The sequence below is a fragment of the Lissotriton vulgaris genome, chromosome 6, assembly GCF_964263255.1.
Source record: "Lissotriton vulgaris chromosome 6, aLisVul1.2, whole genome shotgun sequence".
NCBI lineage: Eukaryota > Metazoa > Chordata > Amphibia > Caudata > Salamandridae > Lissotriton > Lissotriton vulgaris.
In genome coordinates, this window is record NC_141694.1 from 1,753,894,080 (window position 1) to 1,753,920,979 (window position 26,900).

The 26,900-nt window shown below is 44.4% G+C and overlaps 1 protein-coding gene across 2 annotated transcripts in view; it reads left to right on the plus strand.

Moving 5' to 3' along the window:
* CDC42BPA (CDC42 binding protein kinase alpha) overlaps positions 1 to 26,900 on the plus strand; it is a 1,012,118-nt gene that overhangs the window by 206,673 nt on the left and 778,545 nt on the right. For both annotated transcript variants that reach the window (XM_086927989.1, XM_086927990.1), the window contains exon 2: positions 6,368 to 6,459. In XM_086927989.1, coding sequence (XP_086784115.1) covers positions 6,368 to 6,459 — 92 coding nt within the window. The remainder of the gene's footprint in view (positions 1 to 6,367; positions 6,460 to 26,900) is intronic.

The following is a 26,900-nucleotide window of genomic DNA, read 5'->3' on the forward strand; positions in this document are numbered from 1 at the left end:
AGCAATTGGCATTGCTATTAGGTCCCAAATGTGAACTCTTTTAGCTTTGTCAATGCTTGATGTTATTCTTCAAAAGTCCTAATAAATACATACTTACATAAATCCATACACTTGTTTTAGATCAGTTCTCGTTATCAATTGGTGTGTTCATGTGTCATTCAAATTTTGCTTCTGCCCACCACTGCATGGCAGGTGGTCAGCCCACTTAGCCATTGGCTCTCTTCCTGATTACGTGCACATCCACCTAAAATAAATGTACATCAATGGTGGTAGCTTGGCTGTTGCGCCACTCCTTTTTTAGGTCTTGCCTGGCGTTAGCTGCGCACATGCGCTTCTCTCGCCATGCGAGTGCCTTTTGCGATCGATTCAGACAAAGATGGCTGCTGTCGCTATTCACAAAGCTAAACATGCACACATATGGACAAAAAAATGCACTCGCATGTAGACAGCCCAACGCCATTTTTGTTTACTTTAATTAGCGTAGGGATGTACTCATGCACGCGCATTTTTTTGTTCGTACATGTGTATGGCGGCGTGCTTTCGATTTCCCTCCCCGTCGGGCTCCTCCTTCTTGTGTCATGCAGTATATTTTAGACGTATAGGGATGTGCACACTCGCGCATGGCGGCATGCTTTTTTTCCTTGATTCACACTGCCTTGTTTTTATAGCAAGAACTTCACTCAAAGGTATCGGGTATCAGAGCACTTCTATTTCTCCGTGTTTTTCCATCTGTCAAACCACAGCTCGACCCAGCCCTGAAGGAATAGCGGCCAATCGTACTTTAACAGCAAGACACGTTCTAATCAAAGTGAATATGACCAAAGGGAATCTCACAACCTAGAGCAAGGCGTTGTTGTACCAAGAACATCCCAGGCAATGGATATAGAAAAAGGACGCGTTTGCTCAACAGCGACTGTCACCAAAATGGCCATGTCGATATTCTTAATTTTAATACACTCGAACACCTTAACTGAGGGTTTTCAAAACACAGCACATGAATAGAGTAAGAAACATGTACTGCTTTGATGCTGTTTTTTTTACAGATATAACTTAGATGAATGTATCTCTATAAAATATCTAACAAACCTATCCGAAATTAACCACGTTCATTTAGACCCACAGCACAAATTATACAAATCCATGCAAAAAAATTAGCTTTAGTCACTATACCACCCTCGAACTGCGTTGACATTACTTTTAACATAAGAGCAGCATTTGAACGACAGACCTTCAGATGCTGGGTCTGTCTTTTATTTCCACAGTTACTCGATACACCATAAGCCAAACTGCGCCTGCGCAACCGGCTTTTCTTGACGTCACATGATGTCCGGCTTGGGAGGTGTGTCTTTTGCCATGGTGTGAAGTCTTGATCCTTGGTATACATGGAAGATGGCCGCAATGAGATTCTTGCTGCCAGTGCTTGCCGTTCTGTTGTTGGTGTTTTGCGACCTGTGGACAGAAGAAGAAGGATGTGAGTGAGGAGGGGAATTCGGCCTCCTGGCACTTAGTTCTGACAGCTTGAGACCCAGAAGTGATGGTCTCAAGGCACTGTGTCAATACAAGGTAATCCACGGCACTTGCTTACGTAAATGATCTCTGTGGTACCCCCTACTAAGAGCTCCAGAGTGCTCTCCACATGAGATCCATTGCTCTGGCTAAGGGATAGGCTGTCTGCACTAATTGTATGTGGGCTGCAGCATAGTGCTTGGTATGTTTTACATGCAAGTGCTCCCAATTGTGTTTAGAAAATGGTGTGATTTTACCTCCCCCCCCCCCCTCCCCCCCCCCCCCCCCCCCCTCTTGAAACTTGTTTCACTCCAAAGCAAGTGAATGGAGAAATACCTTTCATGTAGTACATGTCCTTAATCTCCCGCATGGGTGTCCCCAAATGTCATTTATTTATACCAATAACGTGGCTCTGTTGTCCTTGTGAGAGTCAGTAATGTATCTAATGCTTGCCTTGATCGTTCTGTTGCCAGGTGGTCTAGCATGCCATTAAGCCATGTCTGATTTGGTACTAACTGGCGTCTTTGTACACATTTACTTACATTTTTGCATGCTAGAGTTTAACCAGCTGAATTGCTTTAACCATTAGGTGGACTCTTAAAGCTAGCATGGTTTGATGGTACTCGCAGTGGCTGTGTGAAAAGTATTGATGTTTGCATTAGGTACTTTGTGGTTTTCCAAACTTTTTCCTGTTGCGTAACACAACACACAATTGCATCCATCAGGATTAGGTGCAATGTGCGGCCCTTTGTCTTCGAGTGCTGCCCTCACGGGGTCCCTCGTGGCAGGCACGCGGGCCTGGAAAGAGCCCGAGGGAAGGTGAGGCGAAGGCCAGATGATGGCGCTTTATTCATGGCACAGAGCAGAGGTGCTTCGGTGAGAAATGGCAGGTCACTTCATTGCCTGCAGACGGTCACCCAGCTCAAACCACACCTCTGTCCTCTCACCTTGTCCACACCTTTCTCTTTGACCCCTAGCAGCAGGGCTTTAAGTGGGATGAAACAAACTGTGGGGTCTCTCAAAGGGGCGTTGCTAATGTAATTAAGGGTGTGGCTTAAAAACACATACGCTAACAATCTGTGTTTGCCATAGTGTGCCGTCTGACTTGTATTTTGCTGTTTGTCATTGCATCCAGATATACCACAAGTAACATCATACTTGCAAAAGTCAGGACTATTGGCTTTGTCAATGGTTGTTCGTTGTATAAGATAAATAAGCAGCAACTATGACTTGTATATAATATTGAACATGCATTAAAAATGCAATAGGTCTTGCCTTTCATTAAGTTAAAGCCATTTGCTTTGCTATAAAATACCATTAGCAAAGCAATTGGCTTTAACTTAATTAAAGACGAGACCTATTGCATTTTCAATGATTGTTATATATTAGTTTTGTTTTCCTTTTTTTTGGCGTATTGCATTTGTTTCCCGAAACAAATAAAAAGCACTGCTCACTTGCATAGGCCAGGCCAGTTGGCTTTGCTATGGCTTGTTTCTAATGTGTGATTCTCAGTGTGCAAAGTTGCACAATTTTACAATTTCCTTTGTAGAGGAATTGTTCAGCAAAAAAAATGCTAGTGAATTCTAAAAGTGGGGGGTTTGCATAGTTGTTTTTCTGGCCAGCACCCTTTTAGCACCTGCAAGCATACTTCTAGCAACTGCAAGCACAATTTTAGAAACTACAAGTACACGTCTAGTAATTGCAAGTACACTTTTTAGCAACAGCAAGTACACTTTTAGCAACTCCAAGCATACTTTTAGCTCCTGCAGGCATACGTTTAGCAACTGCAAGCACACTTTTAGCAGTTGGAAGTATACTTTTAGCAAGTATACTTCAATCACACTTTTAGCAACTGCAAGCACACTTTAAGCACCTGCAAGCATACTTCCAGCAACTGCAAGCATACTTCTAGCAACTGCAAGCATACTTCTAGCAATTGCACGCACACTTTTAGCAACTGCAAGCATACTTCTAGCAATTGCACGCACACTTTTAGCACCTGGGAGCATACTTTTAGCACCAGCAAGCATACTTCAAGCAACTGCAAGCACACTTTTAGCACTTGCAAGCATACTTTTAGCACCTGCAAGCATACTTTTAGCACCGGCAAGCATACTTTTAGCACCTGCAAATATTCCTTTAGCAACTGCAAGCACACTTTTAGTCAAGGGTTGTCTCGCTAATTGCTTCTTTTAAAACGTGTGAACAGTGGCGGCTGGTGAAATTTGAAAGTGGAGGGGCGTAAAATTATTGTCATAACTTTTTGTCAACATCTATGCGGCCCTCAGCCAATCCCCATAAAATAAATGTTGGCCCATTTACGATGGTTCCCGAGTGCTCATTGTTTTGTCTGCGCGTTAACATTAATGAATCTCCCTTTCCTGCCCATGGTTATTCTTTAATTAATCAGGAGCGTTGACACTCGTGGACCTCAACCTTCTAATATTTAGATAAAAATACCCTACATTTGAATACTTTCCCTGACGTAGTGCTGTTTTTTGTCCCAGAAACCTATCTAGTTCCCGGTGCCAACAATTATTGCAACGTCCTTTCCACAAACCGATCGGGTCACACTGACTGAATATGCAAAGCCTAGTACATGTAGAAGAATGTTACTTTTTTTTTTACAGTATAACATAACACAAACACGACCCATAAGTATTGGAGCGCTTCACATGAGCACGAGTTTTATTACACAAGGTCACATTTATTCACCTTTAATGCACGTGGACTTCAAGTGGTTTTCCCGGAAAAGAAAACATTTGAATCTGTTTTGCTCAATAAGGGCCTATCAGGTCCAAAAGAGGAAGGGCCTCAAACGCAACGCACAGGAATCAAGTGTATATGCTATATGCCAATATAACTGTATATTTTACATTAGAGATCCAGGGAAACATCTGTAAAACTGAATACTCACATATATAAATCAAAATTATCTGAACGCTACATTTTGATAGACACTGCTCCTTTTTCTAATAATCAGCCAGGTGACATAATTAAAACTGTACCCGGATAGTTTTTCGCAGTTGACTTGCTGTGGTGATGAAGTGACACAGGAAGATAAACTCGCACAAAAAAAATCAAATACGATCGCTTTCATGACAGAGCCCCTGTGCGGTAAAATAATCCTTTTCCAGCCCCCCGTTTTTAACCCCTCTGTTACTGCCCAATAAACGTTTGTATCTTGCGCTGTTTACATTTAAAAAAAAAAACATTTTTATGAACGTTTACCTCCTTTTCAGTATACTGCAAGGGAACAAGAGATGAATGGATCTCAAAATACAATGAATATAAATTAAAAAACTTACCTTGGCTTAATGGCTTCGTTCCCGCGCTGACTCTGTCCCGAGACTGCTCCCGCCTTCGTCCTGGATTTTGAATGTGGGCTCTCGTCATTGAAGGCTGCTGCAGGCAGCCTCCCTCCCCTCCATGGCAGCCGGCGCTGATTGGTTCGGCCGGCTGCCCTAAATACGTCATTTCTCACAGTCTGCATCCTGCAGAACTGAGAGTGGGAGGAGGCTTGGGGGAGCGGCTTGCCCACTGTTGCTAATACTGTCTGTTTGGACTGCCTCTCAGGCTGTCCAAACAGTACGTATTCACAACAGTAGGCAAGCCACTCCCCCAAGCCACTCCCCCCTGCCCTGAGGCTCGAGAAACCAGGAAGTTCGGAATCGGCTGACGGCTGACTGTTTTCTCGCCGTGCGAGAAGGGCAGGCAGAAACAAATGGTAGTTATTAATAAATAACTACCATTTGTTTCTGCCTTCTTCTCGCACGGCGAGAAAACAGGTGGGGCGGCGCCCAAACGCCCCCATGGGAGAACCGCCGTTATCAAACTTTTAAAACCCAATCTTTTATTAACTGAACGTATCCCTTGACATGGGAGTATTATTACACTGTTCTTCCACTTGCCTCTAAATTCATCTTTGTTAATGAAACATTCAAAAAGTTAAAAAAAAATAGGGGGAAGTTTAAACTTATTAGTTGTACTTGATATCATGAGGGCTGTCATTCATCTCAAGAGCAATGATTCCTTGATTAGTAAGTAGGATTCTAATTCCATTTAAATATTAATTTAAACTGGAAATGTTCTATTGTTTAACTGCTCAGCCATTATTAATCCTGCTCAGACTTTACCATATACCTACTCATTCAGGAGGGTCCCTTGCTTTCCCTTATAACACCTCCACCTACACCCCACTTCCCCACACCAATCTTCACCGGCCAGCTCCCAATAAAGACATTCCTGTCTACAGCGTCATAAATAATGCAAAATTAAACAAACCATAAACATAGCCATTCAATGACCAAAGAAACACGTTGAATGCACTTCCCCTTAAACCGTTGTTGTTGTGTGGCCATGTTTAAAGCCCGTTGACTGTTTGTCTGGGGGTATTAAATCGTGCAGTAGTAAAGATACCATAAGTAGCAAACCTTTGACAATCAAAGATCAGGGTGTAGTTGCGCCGGTCTGGGTTTTTTAAAACCGGTTGAGTATAGTCAGACTCGATGCCTTGATTGGTTACAGTAACCTTGAACTGGACTCTGCTCTTTTTCTTTAAATATGATTGATTTGTTTGTTCCAGTGCTGTCTTGTGTTTTATTGGAGTACTGTCAGATCTTGATTATTTCCATATCGACAGGAAGTAGAACAGCCCAAAGGGAAATTACTGGAGATTGAGTGTGCCACTTTGTTTTTATAGCATTCTAATCTGATAGATGTGTCAATTTATATTTTTATAGCATTCTAATCTGATGGATAGATAAAATACACAGTTCAGCTTCTATGGTATATGTCTTTTAGTTCTATTTTTTAATGCTATAGTTCTATTTTTTAATGCTAGACATTTTTTTTATTCCAGCCAAGCCTTTCACGTTTAAAGTGAAGCAGATGCGACTACACAAAGAGGATTTTGAAATCTTGAAGGTGATCGGTCGAGGAGCCTTTGGTGAGGTAAGACACGTTGTTTTTATGTCTTTGGATGCTCTTTCTCTACTGATGTTCTCTGCTGCTCTTAATTTCTTATGTACATAACTTTTCAAAGTCTAAATCAATGCCGTACTTTCAGGCAACGAGTTTCTGTCATGCAGTTTCTTTCACCAAACATAATCTTAACATTTTATCATGTTTCCACTGAATAGATTAAGGGCCTGCTTTGTAAATGTAAATGTAAATGTAAATAACATTGAAGGATTATTTTAGATTCCCTCCGAATTAAAGTGCTTCACAGTGAAGCTACATGCACCCTTAAGGATCTACTTGTTTTGATTTTATGGAGCGCAGAAGGATGAGACCCTGAGTCCACTCTAACATGCTGAATTAATTATGACCCTCAACATTCAGAGAATTTTATTGATAAAATGGTCATCTGAAATGGTCTTCAGGTGCATTCATCCACTCCAGCTGAGCTCTGGTTTCAGTATGAGCTGCTGCGTAAGCTAATGTAGTCCACAGTTTCCTCCCTATTTTTTTTCTCCAGATAACACCTTAAGACAGATTTTCAAAATATTTCTCAGTCTGTTCCAGTAGATGTCACTGGCAGCCAAATAAGTTATGTGTGTCCCAACCAGATTCCTCTAGGTACATTTAGTTAAGGACACAATCTACATCAAATAGCAAGTAAGGGGATTATTACCATGGGTGCCGTCCCATGGCAAAACGTCAACCAGGTGTTCAGGCTGAGTGATTTTAAGGAGGAGTAAAGTGTATTCCTACGGGTCGCTTGTGAACCTTGTCACAAGGGGAGTTGATGGTCGTGCAGGAGCTGCAAGTACTAGACCTGGTGAGGCTGGTCGGTGCTCAAATGAGGTTTCAACACCTTGGCTGTCCTTGAATCACTGGAGTGAGAGAAAACATAGAGGCCCCATCAACCACTTAAACATCTGATGGACAGATCTCGATTGCCTTGGAAAGAGCAGGTGCGATCATTTTTCGTATTATAATTTAGGCTGGAGGGAATATCTGTTTGAACCATCTTAGAAATGAGAAGTGTTGGGCTATGTTTATGGCCCAGATGCCCTGGAATGCGAAAAGTCCACTGTAATCGACTGAACTAAGCCAGTCAACATCTCTGGCGGTACCTGTAGCTAAGTCTGCAGGGATGACAGTAAATGTCCCCAAGTCAGATGGAACCGGTGCAAATTGTACAGATCCAGATAAGACAGAATCCATCCCCTTTCCACTTCACTAGGGGGCATGGCAGGTTCTTTCCCTCATACACAAAGGAGCCTGTGAATCTCTGCTACATGTGCTGACATTAACCGAAGTCGTCTTGTCTATGGTTACTGGGACTGATATGAATCCAAGCATCCTTGGAGTGTTGTGATATATGTGACCAATTACGATAAATGGGAAAGTTCCCATCTTTCCCTCACTGGAGTGGCATTGTCCTCCTTCGGAGGAAGAACAGAATGCATGCATGCCGCGGACGGTCATCGTAACCTTTCAACATTCACTCCGGCCAAAGTTCAGGCTTGAGCTTCCCCGTCGATAAATCTCCTGCCTTGGTCCTTGAGGGCTGAATCAACATAATATCTCTATCTTATGAGAGGTTAATCACTGCCTATGTAAATAATTCTCGTTTACATTCATTGTATTTATTTTATATAGATATTGTGAAATTCTTTCATGAATCCAGCTTTGGGCAATCATCCATTAAAGTGTTATTTCTTGGACGGGTCTAAAAAGCCAGAAGAATAGGAACCATCTGAAGGAGTCAGGCAAAAGGAAGCCATTGCCTCAATGGACTGAAAACCCTTAACTGACAGAATGGAAGTCTGTAGTCTGGCTGCATTGCACCTCCTGTGCCGGATGGTGCTGTGGCGCCTGATCGGTTCAGAGATAGATCAGAATCTTCCTGTTGGATGGTATATTGATGCCCTTGCCCTGTTCCTGCTCTTTAAATTCTGAAGACTCTACCCCTGCCTTGTACCTGGTAGAAAACCCCATGTTCACGGACTGAGAAACAATAACAACTACGTCCTTGAGCACCCCCATTTTCTTCTATTTTACAAAGGTTGAGCATGCATGTTTACTTCTCTATGATCTCTTTGGCTACAGGGATGTGTAGTGATTGATCTCATTCCATAGATGGGAGTGGCCAACAGGATTGTAGGCCAGTGTACTTTCTTAGTAACTCTGACGGGAGAAAGGGATTTACACTGGTAGCTGTCTCTGACCAGTAGAGTTTATAGGATGTACGAGAGGTGTAGGCGAATATCAACTCCTCTGTTTCTTCTTGAGAAAGTGTTCGTTCACGCAAATTAAACTAATGCTTATTCTGAATGATATCTTGCACATACATTCGTTGCAGAGTATTGTTAAAAATATGTATTGCCAAGTTCATAAACCTAACAAAGCTATGTATTAATTATTTACTTGTTACTTTCAATCATGCAGCTATGCACTACAGCTTAACGTGACCATAAATTTAGCTGAAGGAATATGGATCTTAAAAATGTCACACAATCTTTTGTAAATCCTGGACATCGGCATTTAGGGTGCTGGAATGAAATTCACCCACTAGTAGTAACCCAAGGTGTAGTTGGAAAGTTTACCTTTGCGACTTTTCAGCTGGAATATTCATGTATAATTGGCACTGGCCATCTACATGGGACTCTTACACTTACTTTGAGTGCTTTCTCCTTTACAGATCTCTGAATTCAGCCTCAAAAGGCACTGTCTTCATTTTAATATTCACTAGTGAATCAAAATATAAATATGTAGTCCCTTGAGTCCACAACTTAGTGACTTCAAGTATGTTGAATCTATCTCTTGATAACTTGCCTATTCCTTGTAAGGCTGTGTCTGCCAAAATTCCATTTATGACCATAGGCGATTCTTAAGCATTCCCTCATTTGGGTGGCAAGTACAGATTCATGTCTGTACAAAATAAGCCCCCGTAACACGATTGCCTTAGTAAACAAACGTATATTCTGATCTGACTTGGTGCTACAGAATTAGGTGAGCCAAACATAATTCTGAATAATTTACCTTGAGATTAATCATACCATTTAGAAAACGTCCATACAAAGTTCTTATTGCTGTATGAAGTAGTCGGCCTAAATTTAGATCTAATAACCTGTTGTATTGGTTGGAAAGTCAGGCTTGGGAACTCTTCAAATGGCTGATCCACAGCATATAGTAGGGAATCCAGCTTTGGACTGACATAGACGAGAGGGGTTCATATCTACCTAAATACTGATTGGTGGGTACTCAATCTATTGTTTGGCCCAATATCTACCATTTGGTGATTTTCCTTTTTCCTGACCAAGCACAGTCACATCAGACTTCTTGACATTAACTCCCAGTTTATTGTCTATGCAATATTACAGCAGACAAGTCTGGGAGGGCAGTCTGCCAGCACCAGTAAAGTCCAGCAAGATCGTGTTGTTAGCACATTGCAGCTTGTGTACCCGTTCACAACTTCAGAGGGGCATGTTGTTTCATTTACCTGGCCTGATGCATGTCAGGAATGTACAAATTAAATAAACACACCCATGTTTTTAGCCTTCGCTATTGTAAAAATAAGTGAAACACTAGATTTTATACAGCCAAAAATCGAATCTTCTCTGTAGTCCCTAATGAACTCGACTACTGTAACCGGCTCTCCCACTTTTTTAATCCCTCTGGTAAAGGTTCAAAACTGTGTCAAGAGGACCCCTTGTAATCTTCCCAGACAAACATCTACCCTGATACAAGCCCCTGATGCTGGTTTTCAAATTAATAAACGGCTCTTCCACAAACTATCTCTCTCTCTCTCTCTCTGAACCCCACATTAAACTTGCGCTCTACCATTAAACGCTGCCCACTCCCACCCAAAACTGCATGTACTGCTGTAATACTTAGATCTTGAGTGAGTGAGTGGGTCTTTCTTCCTATAGATCTGCACTCTCTCAACTCTCATCTCAACCGCTCTCGTGAAATAGCTTGTCATCTTGGAATCAACATAATTAAGTTCACATTCTGTCTGCCCCTGTATATGATACATGCATGTACTGCCATGTTATTGTATCCATCAATATACACTAAAAACGAATAATGTCCTTTGTGCTTTGCAGAGCATTTCTTGGTGATATTGTATTGTCTTGTATTGTATTTTATTGCATTGTAATTGCATTTTTATAGCGCTTACTACCCCTGACGACGCGTCAAAGCGCTTTTTCGGCGAGTAGCACGCTATTCCGGGACCCATAGAGGATTAGTGTTGAATTAGTATAGTGAAACATGCAAGTACATTTTAAGTGGTGGATAGGTTAGTCAGTTATTTGGATTTGGAATGATAGCAGAAGGATAGAGGAGGACAAAGGTTTGTATTTAGATAGCTCTTGTTGACGCATGCTATTGAGGAAGCCTACAAAGAATTAGTGGTGAATTAATATGGTTAAATATGAAGTAATTTCAGTGGTGGATATTAGTCAGTTACTTGGAGTGAGAAGGATAGCGGAGGGATAAAAGGGGAAGAAAGATGTGCATTCATATAGCACTTGTTACCCCTGATGGGTGTTGAATCGCTTTTCTGGTGAGTAGCACGTCACTCCGGAACCCATAAAGAGATTACTGTTGAAAATGAGTATAGTAAAAACAAAAAATATGAAGTAATTTGAGTAGTGGATATGTTATTCAGTTATTTGGGTAGTATATTAGTATAGTTTAATATAGAATTTCAGAAGTGAACATGTTAGTCTGTTAATTTCGATTGAAAAGGATAGTGAAGGGATAAAAGAGTGAAAGATTTTTTTAAAAATATTTTTTTTTAGGTCTTAGCAATAGGAGGAGGCTTTTGGATGAGTAAAAAGGAGTTTTGGAGGGGAGGACTCGGAGGAAAGAGTTTAGAAAGGTTTGTTTTAGGAGATCGGTATAGTAAAAGAGGTGTCAGATGATACAAGGAGGGGTAGAGTAGGAGGGTGTAGAAAGGGTTATTTTGGCAATCATAGTAGTGGTATTTTGCTGACAAATAACCAACCAAGCACTGGCAAAACCAACAAGTCTGGTGTTGACTCAATTCTTTTGGCTTGGCCAATGATTTCGTTTGTTGTGAGATTGCTTTTGTAAATTGTATTTGTTGTTGGGAGACCAGCCAGGCCCTCGACATAAAATAAAATGGCTAAAAGTACACATTTTTTAAAGTCTATAAAAGTACACGTTGTCATAGCAGCCCATAACAATAAGGAAACTACTTGTGGTTGTGGATGAACTCCTTGTGAAAGAGTAGATTGTGGTAGTCGCAGTAACTTTAGCAAATGGGCTATTTTCCCATACTGCATGCTTAGTGGGCAGAAGAAATGTGAATGACACAACAGGCAAATACATGAAGAGAGCAAACACAAGGAGATGATGGACGGAAAGCTGGTCTGGGTTGAATCCACCACTGTTTTTTAGCTGACTTTGCCACCCCAGTTCAGACCCAGCCATATGCAAATCAGTGTTGACCCTGTTCCTCATGGGAACAGTCCAGCCCGAACTGCCAAGCCAGGTCTTTCCTGGACTGGAAACAAGCATCCTGGGACTGGTCTTGGAGTAACGACCCTCATCGTCCAGGATAGCTTGAATCCAGTGGCAAAGTGAACAAGGAACCCACGTCTGGGCATACCCGGCGCACTTAGGGCGAGAAAGCAAAAGACACACAGATGATGGGCAGAATTCAGAGCAAATCAAGAATTCTCCGCCTGGCTGATGAACACAATTCGGATCCCACCGCTAGACACCAATTATGTTGGACCTGGGACCTCCAAGTCACATAAGGTAGCTTGGCACTAAGTGGAAAGGCTCAACTCTACGGAACCTGTGTTAAGTTTGCATCATACCCTTCAGCAACATAACATCCACCCACTTAAAAATAAGGACGCTACACCAAATTTAGAAGAATACAGTCTGCTTTATAAAAACTCTTTGTTGATTTGACGACTTATTATCAGGTTTCAATACATCATATAATCTCACATGTCATTATTACTTTACATTACATTTTTATGACATTAGCAACCTTTCTAGGATATGTTCCTGTAATTTAAATAAGTTTTCTACACACTTCAGCTCTAGATCAAGTTTCTGCAATTGTCAAACTCTTTTGCAATACAAAGAAGCTGAACTTTACCACCACAGTCTCATGGGTATTTCATACAAGACGTTCAGGTTTACAACCCCAGCTTCGGTAATGTCACCCACTGACTTGTTGTACTATGTGGAGCCTAAAAAGAGGATAGACAGGTAGTTACTTCCTCTGATTCAGGGCTACTTTAACTTGTCCCTGGACCCACTTTAGGCTATGTGGCCCCTTTCAACAAGCGTTGTGCTTCTAGGACAGTTGCAGCTCCTTCACCCTTTCTTTACCCCCAGTTCGGCCCCCGTCTTTCCGGGAATCCGGGTTAGGCGGAATAACAGTGCTTAGCCTCGTTTGGGTGGGGGAAATCCGGTCACAAAGGATAACGATTTTACCACTATACCCCTACTCGGGAGCCAGTTCGCCACCTGAGGAGTAATTTACGGTCTCCCTCGCCGTTTCGTCACACTCCCCGTGACGGTCCCCACCTCCCTCCAGTTATGCGGCCCCGGCTTACTTGTCTCAGAATAGGATTGCCGGTTAGGTTGCGATGACGCCGATACCTGGGGACACTATGGCACTTACTGACACTCTGGTTTCCTGTTATCTCTGTCCCGGGTTGAGATGCTCCTCCCTCGGAGGGATCGATGTAAGCAGACTTCACCGCCCGGTGCACTCCTCAGAGATCGGCACCTCTGAGTCTGCGCAGCCGTCGACGCTGTGGCACTACCCCTGGCGTTTCCTCTCAGACTGCTGGGCTTGCGCAGAAGACGACGCGGCTGCACTTCTTCCGACGCTCTCGCCTGGCCGCTCCCTCTTCGCTGTCTCCTCACGCCGGGGTCCCGCCTCTCTCGACCCGCTTCTTCCGTCGCTGTCTCACTTCCTCGGACACCCTCCAGCACTTCTCCAACTCGCAGAGGAAGTCGGTGCCGGACAGAGCCCTTACCCCACGCAGAGTTGTCAGCTGGACACGCCAGGTTCAGGGTGAGACCTTGGAGAAGGAAGCGCTAGCTCCTTAACACCTTGGCTGTTAAGGCAATTCCTATCCTGTGCTGGAAATTGCTATTCTTTAACTCAACTGTGCCTCATGACGAGCTGAGCTCGTCATGAGCAGGGAAGGGGTTAAATGCCTTAGGGGAAAAGCACTCAGCGCCGCAGTTGATAGAGTGATCCTTCAGGGTTAGACTTCTTCCCTTCTTTCAAGCGCGACTCTTCTCAGAGACCTCAGAGACTTTAGTATGTCCTGGAGAGGTCGTACAAGGATTTTAGGAATGGGCTACCCTGGTAGGGTTTGGTCAACACGGGTGGGTACAGGTCAGTACAGGAGATCAGTCTGCCCACAGGTCAATTCCGCTCCTGGTAAAGCGCTGTCCTCCTCCTCAGAGTCGCCTCCCTCCTCACCAGTTCCACTCTCTAGCAATCACTGGTCAACACAAAATGGCTGCCTCGCATCCTGCCTTTTATAGGTTCCCCTCCAGAGGTCCAGCAAAGTCCAGAAGGTTCTGGAAGTCCCTATTCTAATCTATAGGTCTTCCTCCTAGGATGGCAGTTTATGGCCACCATTTTAGGTATCTCCTAGTTTTCTAGTCAGGAGAGGCCCCTACCTCAGGAAAAGGACCACGAGGGCCAAAGAGCATCTAACCCCTAACCAACACCGCAAAAAATTCAGTGGACATAAAAATTAAAGGTTTTGAGGGGCAAAAAGGGGGACAAAATAAATAATTAATAAAAGGGGCTACTCAAAGGCAGACAGGTCTAACAGGGGTGTTACCCAGAAACCGGTCAAGGATGCTTGTTTCCGGTCCAGGGAAGACATGGCTTGGGAGTTCGGGCTGGACCGTACCGATGGAGAACGGCGAAGTGAGCTAAAGTACGATGATGGATTCAACCCAGATCTGTGACTGGGGGTGAGTGTCTGGAAAGTTTCAGCGCTCTGTCCATCACCTCCTTGTGTTTGCAATGCTTGAAGAGGGCGGACTTTAAGCCCCTGTGAGAAAGTAAATGATATTTGTAATTTTAGTTAACTCAAATGTCCTGGCTAACACCAGACCTAATAAATAACAAAAAATGCTTCTTACCCATTTCCAGCCCCACAGCCCCTCCTTAAATAAGGCAGGTGCCTGCTTCAGCATGGAGGTGCTTACATAGAGTAATTACTAGGCGGGAGCTGCGGTGTTTACCCGTCTTTCTTCCTTCCTCCACTGTGTGTCTTGGTCAAACATGTGTCCGTGAAATCTTTTTGGGACTGAGGTCCCTGCCAGGAGCAAGGGCTGCTCGAGCAGATGCTGAGCCTCCGCCCAGGGAGGAGCAGTCACAGTTTGTTGACATGCCAAGCTGCAGACTGTTTGTGGGAAATGTGGGAAGCTATTAAAAGGCCAGTAAAAACACAGGTCCGACCTAAAAGTGTACCTCAGCACATGCCATGCATTTTTCTGCTTGAAACGCTCCAGAAAAATAAAGCTATATAGTGTGTCCCTAGGGCGCGCGCCTGCGCATTACAGAGTGAATTTTTACTTTTTTTTTGTTTTTAACTGTTTGTTAGTATGCTGGCTTGGGTAAAGTGCGTTGAGAAAAGCCTGCAAGTTGTGTTATCTCAATTAACAAGAAGTTCATGAAACACTGGCTGGACAGTCACTCCGAATACACCAGTGCCACCGAGGGGCCAAAACTACTTTATCTTCTTATGACATTTAAAACAGATGATTTTGGGATTCATGCATGATGTCATTTCCGGTTCCTCAGCACTGCATCTTATTGGCATGACCCTTGCATGCTTCTTCAGGCGAGCCACCACAACGGGATAGCTCCAAGATTTTGCCTGGGTTTCATGATTTTCCACTCTGCACCCTAGACCGAATAGGTTTGCCAGCAGGAAGAGACGTCCTTTGTTGAGTTAATATTTATTTTTAGAGCACACCGCTGTTTAGTTTCTTGGTTACTTTGCTGGAAACTCAACACAGAAAAGTTACATGTTACAAAAAGCAGGTTGTCTGTGAAAACTTGACGTGCATGATCAGGCATGCAGGGCTACAAGGAACATATTCCAGGCTTTTGCGGCTCTGCATTACAGGCAGCTCTTCTGACTTTGAGAACGTCTGACAGAAATAGGTGTGTGGAACCCCGATTCCATTCCATGATATTATATAAATTTGTAGCAACGTTGGGGAGGTTTGACCGGTGCCCTTCTGGGTAATGATCACAGCTGTGATGAGTACTCATGTCGCTCAAGTTGCCAGCGGAGCACCTGAATAATAGGCCCGGACAGACTCCAAAGCAGTGTCGCCGTCACACTTTAAACCAGCTGTAGTCCGTAGTTTGAGTGGTGCTTCCAGGTAGACAGAGATGCCATAGTCTAATCTGGAGTTTTATTTGTAGGAAACATATGAACACTTTGGCAATCCATTTCCACATGTTAGGTTGATGTAGTAGCAGTTAGTGGTACTATTACCACTTAGTAGGTGTCCTCATTGCAACTGCAGAGGATGTTTTTGGTGACAAGAAGCTCAGTCACTTAAAGTAAAAAAAAAAAAGTGTCATCCTTCACCATATGAGCGAGATGCAATCTGTCAGATTGGCTGAAAAGCCAGTTCCGCTAGCGGATGTGCAGATTGTGACAAGCAGCTGACCAGCTGTATTTTGGCGGCATCCAAGAAGAAGCAAATCCCCACCTGATACAGCAGTTTAGCAAGGGTTGCATGGATGTGTTGAATACAATCTGGCAGGGTAAGGTCTTTTTGAGCTGAGAGGTGGAAGGTACTGGGCTGTCATCTTTCTGTTAAAGGGGACCAAAGCTACAGACATATGGGACCTCTGACCCTACTCCAGCCAGCTGGAGAACAGGATGAAATGATCAATGGTGTCCACGGCAGCTGAGGGATCTAACATTACCAGTGCCCTGACACCACCACCACCACCCCCCGGTCTCACCAGGTTTCCAAGCACTGATGGTGGTGCAATTTCACTGCTCTGCCATGGGCAAAATCCTGGCAAGAGTGCATCCGGCAGGCCTTTCCTTCTACGATGCTTTGGATCTGAGCAAAGGGAAGCTTCTGAAACAGTTTCCCCAATAACAGAGTAGGGAGATTGGACAAAAAGGGTTCCGATTGTTAAGGTCAAGAGATTGTTTCTTTTAAGAGTGTTTTTAGCATGGATATTTTCCATTCTTAATGGACGAGGCTTTTTAGAAAAACTTTTCTTTTATCTTACTTCCATAAAAGAGAAAAAGCAGAACATGACAAGCCCTGGTTGAAGTTCATGCGTGGACCTATGGTTCTATCCATGCTTGCAAAGGGGTTCAGACTCCCTGCTCCTCCGAATGCTCACTCTTCTTCTATGCTAGTTTCTCCCAAGCTCTGAAGATCCAAAAACATGTGGCATTGGGCAGGTTGTTCATATGGCTGATTCTTCATGCAGAGATTAACTGAAGGGTTAACTCCTGTTTCGTTGCAGTAGACAAACGTCAGGGGTCTCTGCTCCATCTTAGACATTGGCCTCTTCATGTATTACATGCTGAGGAAGTCTTTCAAGATGGTTACATTGTCTTATATCCTGTCTGAGGTAACATATAGCAGCACCATTTTGTACCTGAAGAAGGCTACTTCCAGGACCCCATCGGGGAGGCACAAAACATGGTGGGCAGATTTCTAAGAAAGAGGTTTACTTTTAATTCAACGTCTTGAGCCCATAACATAATTATAATGATGGTATAAACTTTGTTGTGTTACTATTTTATATTTACCCCCACCTAAGCAATTGGCTGGAGTGTGTTAAATAACTTCAGGCTGTTCCAGAAACCTTCTGCGAGGAACTTATTTGTTTTTTGTTCTCAGACTATTAGTGGCCAAATGTGGTCTGTATTTAGCCTTGGGTTTAATATTCGGAGACACTATGTTGAAAATAGTGGTGGAGTGGCTACTCTCAGTGAAGAAAATTGTAGCTCTGCAGGATTCTTCCTGGCTTTTTAGGTGCCAAAACCCTACGAGGGTGATTCCTGAGGTACCTTTGGAAAAATAGGCGATTGTGTCTGGGCTTTTGCTCTACACTGCTTCACACACATCATACTAATATGCTCTTGTTTCAGGCTAGAATCAGGAAAGGAATCCCCATTTCTTTTTGGCTTCTGTCGCCCATGCAGTGATAGTGAACTGGAGAGCCGGGCCTTCCAGAAGGGCCTTCTGCTTCAGACCCCTTTTAATAATATGGCCTTTTGATTGTAACACTTTGAAACTTTTTCAGATATGTTTTTCATATATTGTTTGACATATCCTTGAACTGAACGTTTATTCTGATGGATACATCTGCCAGTGGATTCCTCACCTTGTGAATATCCCCCTGCATCAGCAACATTCGGAAAATCTTTTGTAGCTCTTCACGCCGACGTGGATGACGTCACAGAAGCACGGCATCGCGCGCGGCTCCGCGACTCCATAATAGGCCTACGTCAGCGTGATGACATCAGTTCCCTTTATTCCGCATCGTCCACGCTAACGGTTTTTCTAGGGATTCTCAGTAGCTACTGGGTAACTCTGTTACTGTTTGTTACTTTTAGTGCTTTCTTGTTTCTTTGTCTCCTATCGTGATGTCCTCGAAGAAGACCGGATTCAAGCCGTGCGGAGAATGCGGAAAGATGATGTCTATCATGAATCCGCATGAGGACTGCGTATGGTGCCTTTCTTCAGCCCATGATGTCGAAGGGTGTCCATGCTGCAAGAAAGTGAACCCTAAGGCCCTACGAGAAAGAGAAGCAAAGTTTCTGTTGCAAAGATGAAAGGTAAAAAAGACAGGAAGAGCTCGAAGTCACGCTCGAGGCGTTCGAGGTCGCGTTCGAGGTCCCGCTCGAGGTCGCCTTCGAGGTCGTCTTCGGGTCATGCTTCTAGATCAAGGAAGAAGCATAAGAAGAGGAAGCATGGTTCTTGATGTCATTCCGCGAAGGATTCGGACACGAAGTCGAAGACTCCAGGTAGGAGGCGTCGGAAGGATGTATATCTCCTTCACCTGTTGTTCCGGATCCGGAAAGTGAGGCTTCGCCTGTGGAGTCTCCGGAGCATTCTCCGGCTCCGGCATCGAATCCGTCTCCGGCGCCATCTCGAACTTCAACTCGAGAAGATGAAGAGGCTCCTTTGCCGGAAGGGTCTGCGATGCCGGAGAATCAGCAAGAGGATTTGGCTGATGCAGTCCAGTACCTCAGCAGGAGCAGCCTTGGGGTCAATACCTTCCATTTCCAGGCCCTGGTCAAGACCCTACGCATTACCTAAATGCCATGTATGGAGTCTTCTCAAGAGCCATGTACCCCTCTGGAGCACCGGCTGGTCCCATGGGTCCGATGGCCTTTAACCTCGGTGTGCCTCAGGCATATGCTCCAGCACCATTTAAGCCGACGCCGACTCCGGCTTGGCATTTTCCGGCCCGAGGTCGTCGACGCCGGTTCCATCTTCGCCGGCTCCAGTCCGACCTCGTGCACTCCATACTGCACCACCGGCTCCGAGTTCGACTCTGGCACCGGCTCCGTCGGAGTCTGTTGTGGCTCCGTCGACCCCGAAGATGAGGTCTAGGCGGGAGGCTCAGAGGCTTTTAGAGGAGCGTAGGTATAGTGCGCAGGACATTGAAGAAGGTGAGCTGCAGGATTCTGACGATCTCTTTGAAGAACTTAAAGAGGCCAGTGGTCTGTAATTATCTCCAGAGTGGAAAATTTCCTCCACTCCTGACGTCCCTTCGAGGGATGTAGTGCCATATCACACAGTAATCAGAAAGGCGGCTGAGCTTTTGGATCTAAATCTGCTGAGTTCAAGTCGAACATCTTGACAGAGGTATTACATTCTCCCTCTTCAGTGGTGGAACCTATGTTGCCTTTTAATGAGGCTATTACAGAGCCTGTTTTAGAGGTGTGGAAGTAGCCCTTTTCATCGCCTGCTGTTTCGCGAGCTGTTGTTAAAAGATATAGGGTGGCTCCTGGAGATCCTGACTTTCTCTCGACTCATCCATCTCCAGAGAGTTTGGTTGTTCAAGCAGCCTGTTCCAAGACTACAACTGGGGCTTTTCCGCAGGTACCTGCTGATAAGGAGTCTAAAAAGCTGGACCAATTTGCTAAAAAGGTATTTTCATCAGCTAGCATGGCTCTCAAGTGCGCAAATGCAACATGCCTTTTAGGACGATATACACATGCTTTGCTGGACTCTGCTAAGCAGTTGGCACCAAAAATACCGGAAGAGGATAGACATAATTTCAATGAAGTTCTTGCGGATACTCAGGCTGCTGATCACCAGGTGATCCAGAGTGGCTTGGTTACAGCTGACTCTGTGGCAGTTGTCATGGGGTCATCTGTTCCTACCAGAAGAGCTGCGTGGTTAAAGTTCTCTGAATTTTCTCCTGATGTATAGGCTACGTTAATAGACCTCCCATTTGATGGCTCGGGCCAGTTTGGGAAGAAGGCGGATGCTGCCTTGGAAAGGTTCAAGGACAGTAGGGCAACGGCTAGATCTTTGGGCCTTCAGACCAGAGGTACATCGGGCAAAAGATACAGAGGATTTGGGAGATCTTCATTTCTTGCCTACAAGCAACCACAACAGCAGCAACAGCTAGAAGAATCCTCTGTACAAGACGTACAGAGGTAGAAACAGAGGCTGCCCAAGAGGTCGTCAAGCTTCCTCCTCCTCCTCCTCCTCCTCCTCTTCTTCCTCTTCCCACCCCCCCCACCAACCACAGCAAAGGAGTCTTAGATCCGCCATTCCGGATCATGCTGGTCCTGTAGGGGGTCGGCTTACTCATTTTCTACGGGATTGGGAATCGGTCACATCGGACCTTTGGATTCTCAATCTCGTGTAGAATGGGTATGCTCTTCCCTTTCGGGAATTTCCCCCTCCTTGCCAAGGGTTCTGCACAGAGGATCACCTGCTACTTTTGCAGGAGGAAGTCCTGGTGTTACTAAGAAAAGGTGAGATAGAGGTGGTTCCGGAGCAGGAAAGGGGTTAGGGATGCTACTCCCGGTATTTCCTGATCCCCAAGAAGGATGGCAGACTTCGTCCGATCCTGGACCTCAGGGTCTTGAATCTTTTTCTGAAACAGGAGAAGTTCAAGATGCTCACCCTTGCGCAGGTTCTTCAAGCGCTGCTGGAAGAAGACTGGATGGTGACAACAGAACATAGAACAAGGAACGTAACCCCGCCTAATGATGTGATGGTCCTAACAATAGGATCCCAATATATGTGGGGTGATTAATCTAGGAGTTTAGCAGTGCACATGACACAATATCGTCAATCCAATTATACACAACAAAAATTATTAGGAAAATATATATATATTTTTTATTTTTTTATATATTCTTCGAATTGATATAAAAAAGATCATACAAAAATAGATAACATTTTAAATCCATAAGGTATCAAACAACATACATTAGTGCAAAGAATGGGGGATAAAAAGTAAGAGAGACTAGTCTTACTTTACTGCCTACCCAGTAACAAAGCATACTTCAATCATACTCTCATGCTCACAGATTTTCAAGATAACCTACCTAATGTCCTTTCATTCAACTTTCATTCTTCCATGCATTCATTCATTTCTATCGTCCTGGCGTATGTACCACAAAGATGGTGAATTTGTCTCCTGTCTCCGGTGCCGGAAGGTCGATGCGGTCCATCGGCGGAACCCCCTCTACAGACTGATCTGCTACTATCTAAGGTAGCTTTTGTGCGCAGCTCTGCACCCTCCCTATAGTCAAAAATACAGTGGCATTTCGTCTTGTTCCCTAACGCCATCTACTTACCTGATTAGTGACGAAGCACGGCGGACATACACCTTTATCACCCATGAACCCTGCTTCATTAAGCCTATGGGCTTTGTGACCAATAGCGTCGCACCCGCTCTTACTTATTTGGATAGCTGGAAGTGTGGCGGATCCTCTTCATAGACTGCTAAGTCCGATTGGAACCGGTTCCCCTATTTCTTGCCACCTGATAACCATCTATTTTAGGATATATAGATTGCCAGCCTTCGGCGACATCTTAAACTCCCATTACCACGAAGGAATCATTCAAAGATTACCTCAGGTTCGTTATCGCGGTACTCAATGTGAGCGGAAATAGAAATTACCTTCTACAGCACATACAACTACTGGTCTCAAGTTTCTGTATCATCATAACTACAATTTTATAATAGATCTTTGTTCACTCCCCTCCCAGTCAACAATCCCCAGCCCTGACGAAGGTGTGGCCCCTCTGGCCTATCACCGAAACGCGCGTCGGCTTGTGTTTCCAGAAATACGGCACACTGTCCTATAAACATCCTATGCCGTATTAATGTCATCTATCTGGAATAACATTCTGATTTATGTAACAAATTCACCATCTTTGTGGTACATACGCCAGGACGATAGAAATGAATGAATGCATGGAAGAATGAAAGTTGAATGAAAGGACATTAGATAGGTTATCTTGAAAATCTGTGAGCATGAGAGTATGATTGAAGTATGCTTTGTTACTGGGTAGGCAGTAAAGTAAGACTAGTCTCTCTTACTTTTTATCCCCCATTCTTTGCACTAATGTATGTTGTTTGATACCTTATGGATTTAAAATGTTATCTATTTTTGTATGATCTTTTTTATATCAATTCGAAGAATATATAAAAAAATAAAAAATATATATATATTTTCCTAATAATTTTTGTTGTGTATAATTGGATTGACGATATTGTGTCATGTGCACTGCTAAACTCCTAGATTAATCACCCCACATATATTGGGATCCTATTGTTAGGACCATCACATCATTAGGCGGGGTTACGTTCCTTGTTCTATGTTCTGTTGTCTCCCCCTTACGGCCTGCCTACATCCTTAAAAACCCTTTGGGGAACCCCCTTCTTTCTTCCAGAAGACTGGATGGTGTCTATCGACTTGCAGGATGCATATTTCCACATCCCCACCCTGAAGTCGCACATGAAGTATCTCCGTTTCACGGTGGGTTCGCAACATTACCAGTTTGCGGTCTTTCCGTTTGGTCTGACTACTGCGCCTCGAGTCTTCACCAAGGTGATGGCTGTGGATCAGCACATCTCAGAAGGTCAGGGATACCAGTATTCCTTTATCTGGACGATTGGCTGATCAAAGCAGAATCTCCAGAGAAGGTGCTCCATCATCTGCAAGTCACAACTCAGTTGTTGTACAGATTGGGCTTTTCGATAAATGTACCCAAATCTCACCTGGTGCCCTCCCAGCGCAACCTGTTCATAGGTGCTGTACTAGATACTACTGTGTGTCGAGCATTCCCTCCACCTCAGAGGATTTGCGACATACAGGAAATGATTCCTTTATTTTACAATGGAGCGGTCGTTCCAGTCCTAAAGGTTCTTCTTGTGCTCAGTTTGATGGCTTCCTACATTCTGTTGGTCAACTATGCATGCTGGCACATGAGGGCACTCCAGTGGTGCCTCCGCAGGCAGTGGTATCAGCACAACGGAGATCTCAGGGAGTCTGTGAGGATCTCCAGAGAAGCTGCAGCGGATCTGTCTCGGTGGAGCGTGGAGGGCAATCTGTCTCAAGGAAAGCCCTTCCATCTGCCTCCATCGGTGGCCACTGTGATAACGGATGCATCCACTCTAGGGTGGGGTGCTCATCTGAGGGACCTGGAGATCAAGGGTCTTTGGTCTCCAGAGGAAAGGTTGCTTCACATCAACCTTCTAGAGTTACGGGCGATACGTTTGGCGCTCAAGGCATTCCTCCCTTCGCGGTCGGTTCATGTCCTGACTGACAACACGACAGCGATGTGGTACATCAACAAGCAGGGAGGAGTGGGATCGCATTGCCTTTGCAGAGAGGCTTTGAGTCTCTGGTCCTGGGTTCAGGACCATCAGATTTGTCTGATGGCAAATCATCTGGCCGGAGTTCTGAACGTACGTGCAGACAGTCTTAGTCAGCAGTTCTCGGCCGAACATGAGTGTAGGCTTCATCCCGAGGTGGTTTGTCACGTCTTTCGGACGTGGGGAACTCCTCGGGTGGACCTGTTTGCCACTCACGAGAATGATCACTGACCGTCATTCTGCAGTCTCCAGTATCTGATGCAGGGAGCTTTGGGGGATGCGTTTCAGTTGAGTTGGGACTCAAAACTCCTTTACGCGTTTCCTCCCATATCCTTAATTCCTCTGGTTCTGAGGAAGATTCGCCAAGACCGGGCCCAAGTTATATTGATCGCCCCGGATTGGCCAAGAAGGGTGTGGTACACAGATCTTCTCCACCTCTCCTCGCCGCTCCGTCTCCCTCTCAGGGCAGACCTCCTCTCTCAGATGGAGGGGCAGGTTCTACACCCCACCTCCAGACCTTACACCTTCATGCCTGGAGATTGAACGGGGCAACCTGAATTCTTTTTCTCTCCCGCATGATGTAGTGGATGTCATTTTATCAGCCAGGCGTCATTCCACCAAGTCTATCTACTCTTATAGGTGGTCTAAATTTGTCTCATGGTGTGGGGAGAAGTCCATTGACCCTTTGAAGGCTTGATTGTCTGACATTCTTCAGTTTGCTCTTTCCTTGGCTGAGCAAGGGTTTGCTGTAGCTACGGTCTAAGGTTATCTATCGGCCTTGTCAGCATTCCTCTGTCTGCTGGATCAGCCATCATTGTTTAAGTCTCCTATTGTTTTAAGGTTTTTAAAGGGCCTTACTAATAAATTTCATCCTACTCCATTTATTGTGCCACAATGGGACTTGAATCTTGTGCTTACTTTCTTAATGGGTTCACCATTTGAGCCTTTGCACAAGTGTCCATTGAGGCTTTTATCTTTTAAGACGGTCTTTCGGATTGCGATTACCTCGGCAAGGAGGGTACGTGAGCTTCAAGCTCTGAGTTCAAAACCCCCATTCTTGACCATTCATGCTGAAAGAATGGTACTTAGGACCAGGGCTGCTTTTCTGCCTAAGGTGGTGAGTCCCTTCCATCTTGGGCAATCCATTACCCTCTCTTCCTTCTATCCTCCCCCTCATCCTTCCATGGAGGAGGAGAGACTTTACCGCTTGGACCCTAAAAGGGCGGTGAGCTTCCACCTGGACAGAACTAGTGAGTTCAGAGTTGATGACCAGCTCTTCGTGGGTTTTATTGGCGCCAGAAGAGGAAAGGCTGTGCACAAGCGCACGTTGTCAAGATGGATTGTATTGTGTATCAAGATATGCTACTCTCAGGCGGGTAAGGAACCTCCTGAAGGTTTGAGAGCTCATTCTACTAGAGCAAGGTCTACTACATCTGCTTTGTCTAGAGGTGTGCCTGTAGAGGTCATTTGTAGAGCAGCGACTTGGGCCTCCCTCCACACTTTCGCAAAGCATTACTGCTTAGATTCCGAGGTGAGGAGGGATGGTCATTTTGCGCTTTCTGTCCTCCAAGATTTTCTGGTATAGAACGGTGGACACCCTCCTCCAAGAGTGGGACTGCGGTGGGAATCTATTCACAAGGTGAGAATTTCACTGTCAGATGTATCCATCAGAAGAACAAGTTACTTACCTTCGTTAACGCTTTTTCTAGTGGATACAGTATCTGCCTGTGGATTCCTCACTGACCCACCCGCCTCCCCATTGTCCACTCTTCTATACCGGCATTAGTGACATTGTTTTAATGTACATATATTGTTATCAAAGGAAATGTGTTGTTATAATTGCTTTCCAGCACTGACTGCACACCGTGTGTGTTATCTTGATTATTTGGTACTGTGTACATTGTGTATATATCTACTGTTGTTGGTCCGTCCGTGTGCCTCGAAGGCACAGAAAAAAGGGTGGAACGGATGTCATCACGCCGACGTAGGCCTATTATGGAGTCGGTGACGTCAGCGGAGCCGCGAGCGATGCCTTGCTTCTGTGACGTCTTCCACGTCGGTGTGAAGAGCTACGAAAGATTTTCCGAATGTTGCTGACGCAGGGGGATATTCACAAGGTGAGGAATCCACAGGCAGATACTGTATCCACCAGAAAAAGAGTTACCGAAGGTAAGTAACTGGTTCTTCTCTGCCTTTGAAGGTATTTATTTCTTTGGATCTGCTAATCTGCACCAACGGCACCACTGCAGTGGTTTAATTTTGGGGGTGGGGGTGCAGAAGGAGTACCCATTTGTTGCACCCTAAACAGGCATTGTATCTATCAACATGAGCGCTAAAGATTAAAACATTTTGTTATACCCAGCTAGCAGGAGTTTAGAACACACATGGCATGCTTGACAGGCTGCTGTTTGACCCTGATGAGTGGAATTTCAAGTTGAGCTTTTTGAAGTTTTGCTCATGTGACCTCCAAGGAAAGATCTGTGTGTCTGTAGAATTAGCACAAAACACAGCCATTTCACATACTGGAATGTCAAGCAACCAGATGCCTACACAGAGAGCCATTCCTTCTGAGCCGTGAGAAACGATGGGTTTCAGCAGGTTGGTTGATTTTGTTGGCACACAAGTGGCCTAGTTGATTTTGCACAGGAAAGCATCTAATATTCGCCTGCTGGGATGGTAAGATACTGTTCCTGATTTCTGTCTATAAGGACTTTTTGAGGGCCAAAATGGCCATCTCTGGCAACACCCAGCCCATATCTCTAAAATGAGCTAAAAGATTGCCCAGGCGGAAGAGGCTGGGAGACAGCGATACTGATGGTGCTAGGTGTTATGTTTACATGGTGAAGCCCACCGTGATGTGATCCTTCAATGCACCACTTACAAGTAAAAAGTATTGCACCTGAATCTCAGGTAGTGTATTTTGCCCGGCATGTCCCCCACGACCGATACTAGGAGAATTCTTTTACAGAAAATCAGGAGAGAATTTGTGGATGCTGGGGCTGAAGCTATCATGCTATACTACCCATCGCAATTGAGAGTGACTTTTTGGGGCATATTGTCGATGTTAAGAGAAGTCAAGACCACGACTCCATTTGCTTACTTAAGCATTAAATCCACATGAGCTCCTATAATCTGACTCTGATTGTTGGTTTCTTAGTATCTATCCTTGCATTTTCTACCACTGTGTTGTACAACAATTAGTAGCTTGTTACCTATGTTTTATTCTACGCATTGAGCTGATAACCCAGTTGGTTGCTCCTAGGGTTACATTCTCGGAACACACACGCAGCAATGGGGCTGGAGTTTACTAGTCTAACCAAGCATATACTTCATATTTCAAAGGTTCTGTTTTCTATATTCAATGATAAGACTATATGGTTTAAGAAAACTACACTATTCTGTGGTTCTGTTGCCGTATTGTGTGAGCCTAAATTCATTTCGTATTTCATTTTCAACATTATTTCGAACTTTCTTTTGCTCTCCAAAGTAGAAATAAGGATACTTGTTTAAAATGGAGTCCTTCTGCAAACTTCCATATTATATGTTTTGGTTCTTGATTTTGATG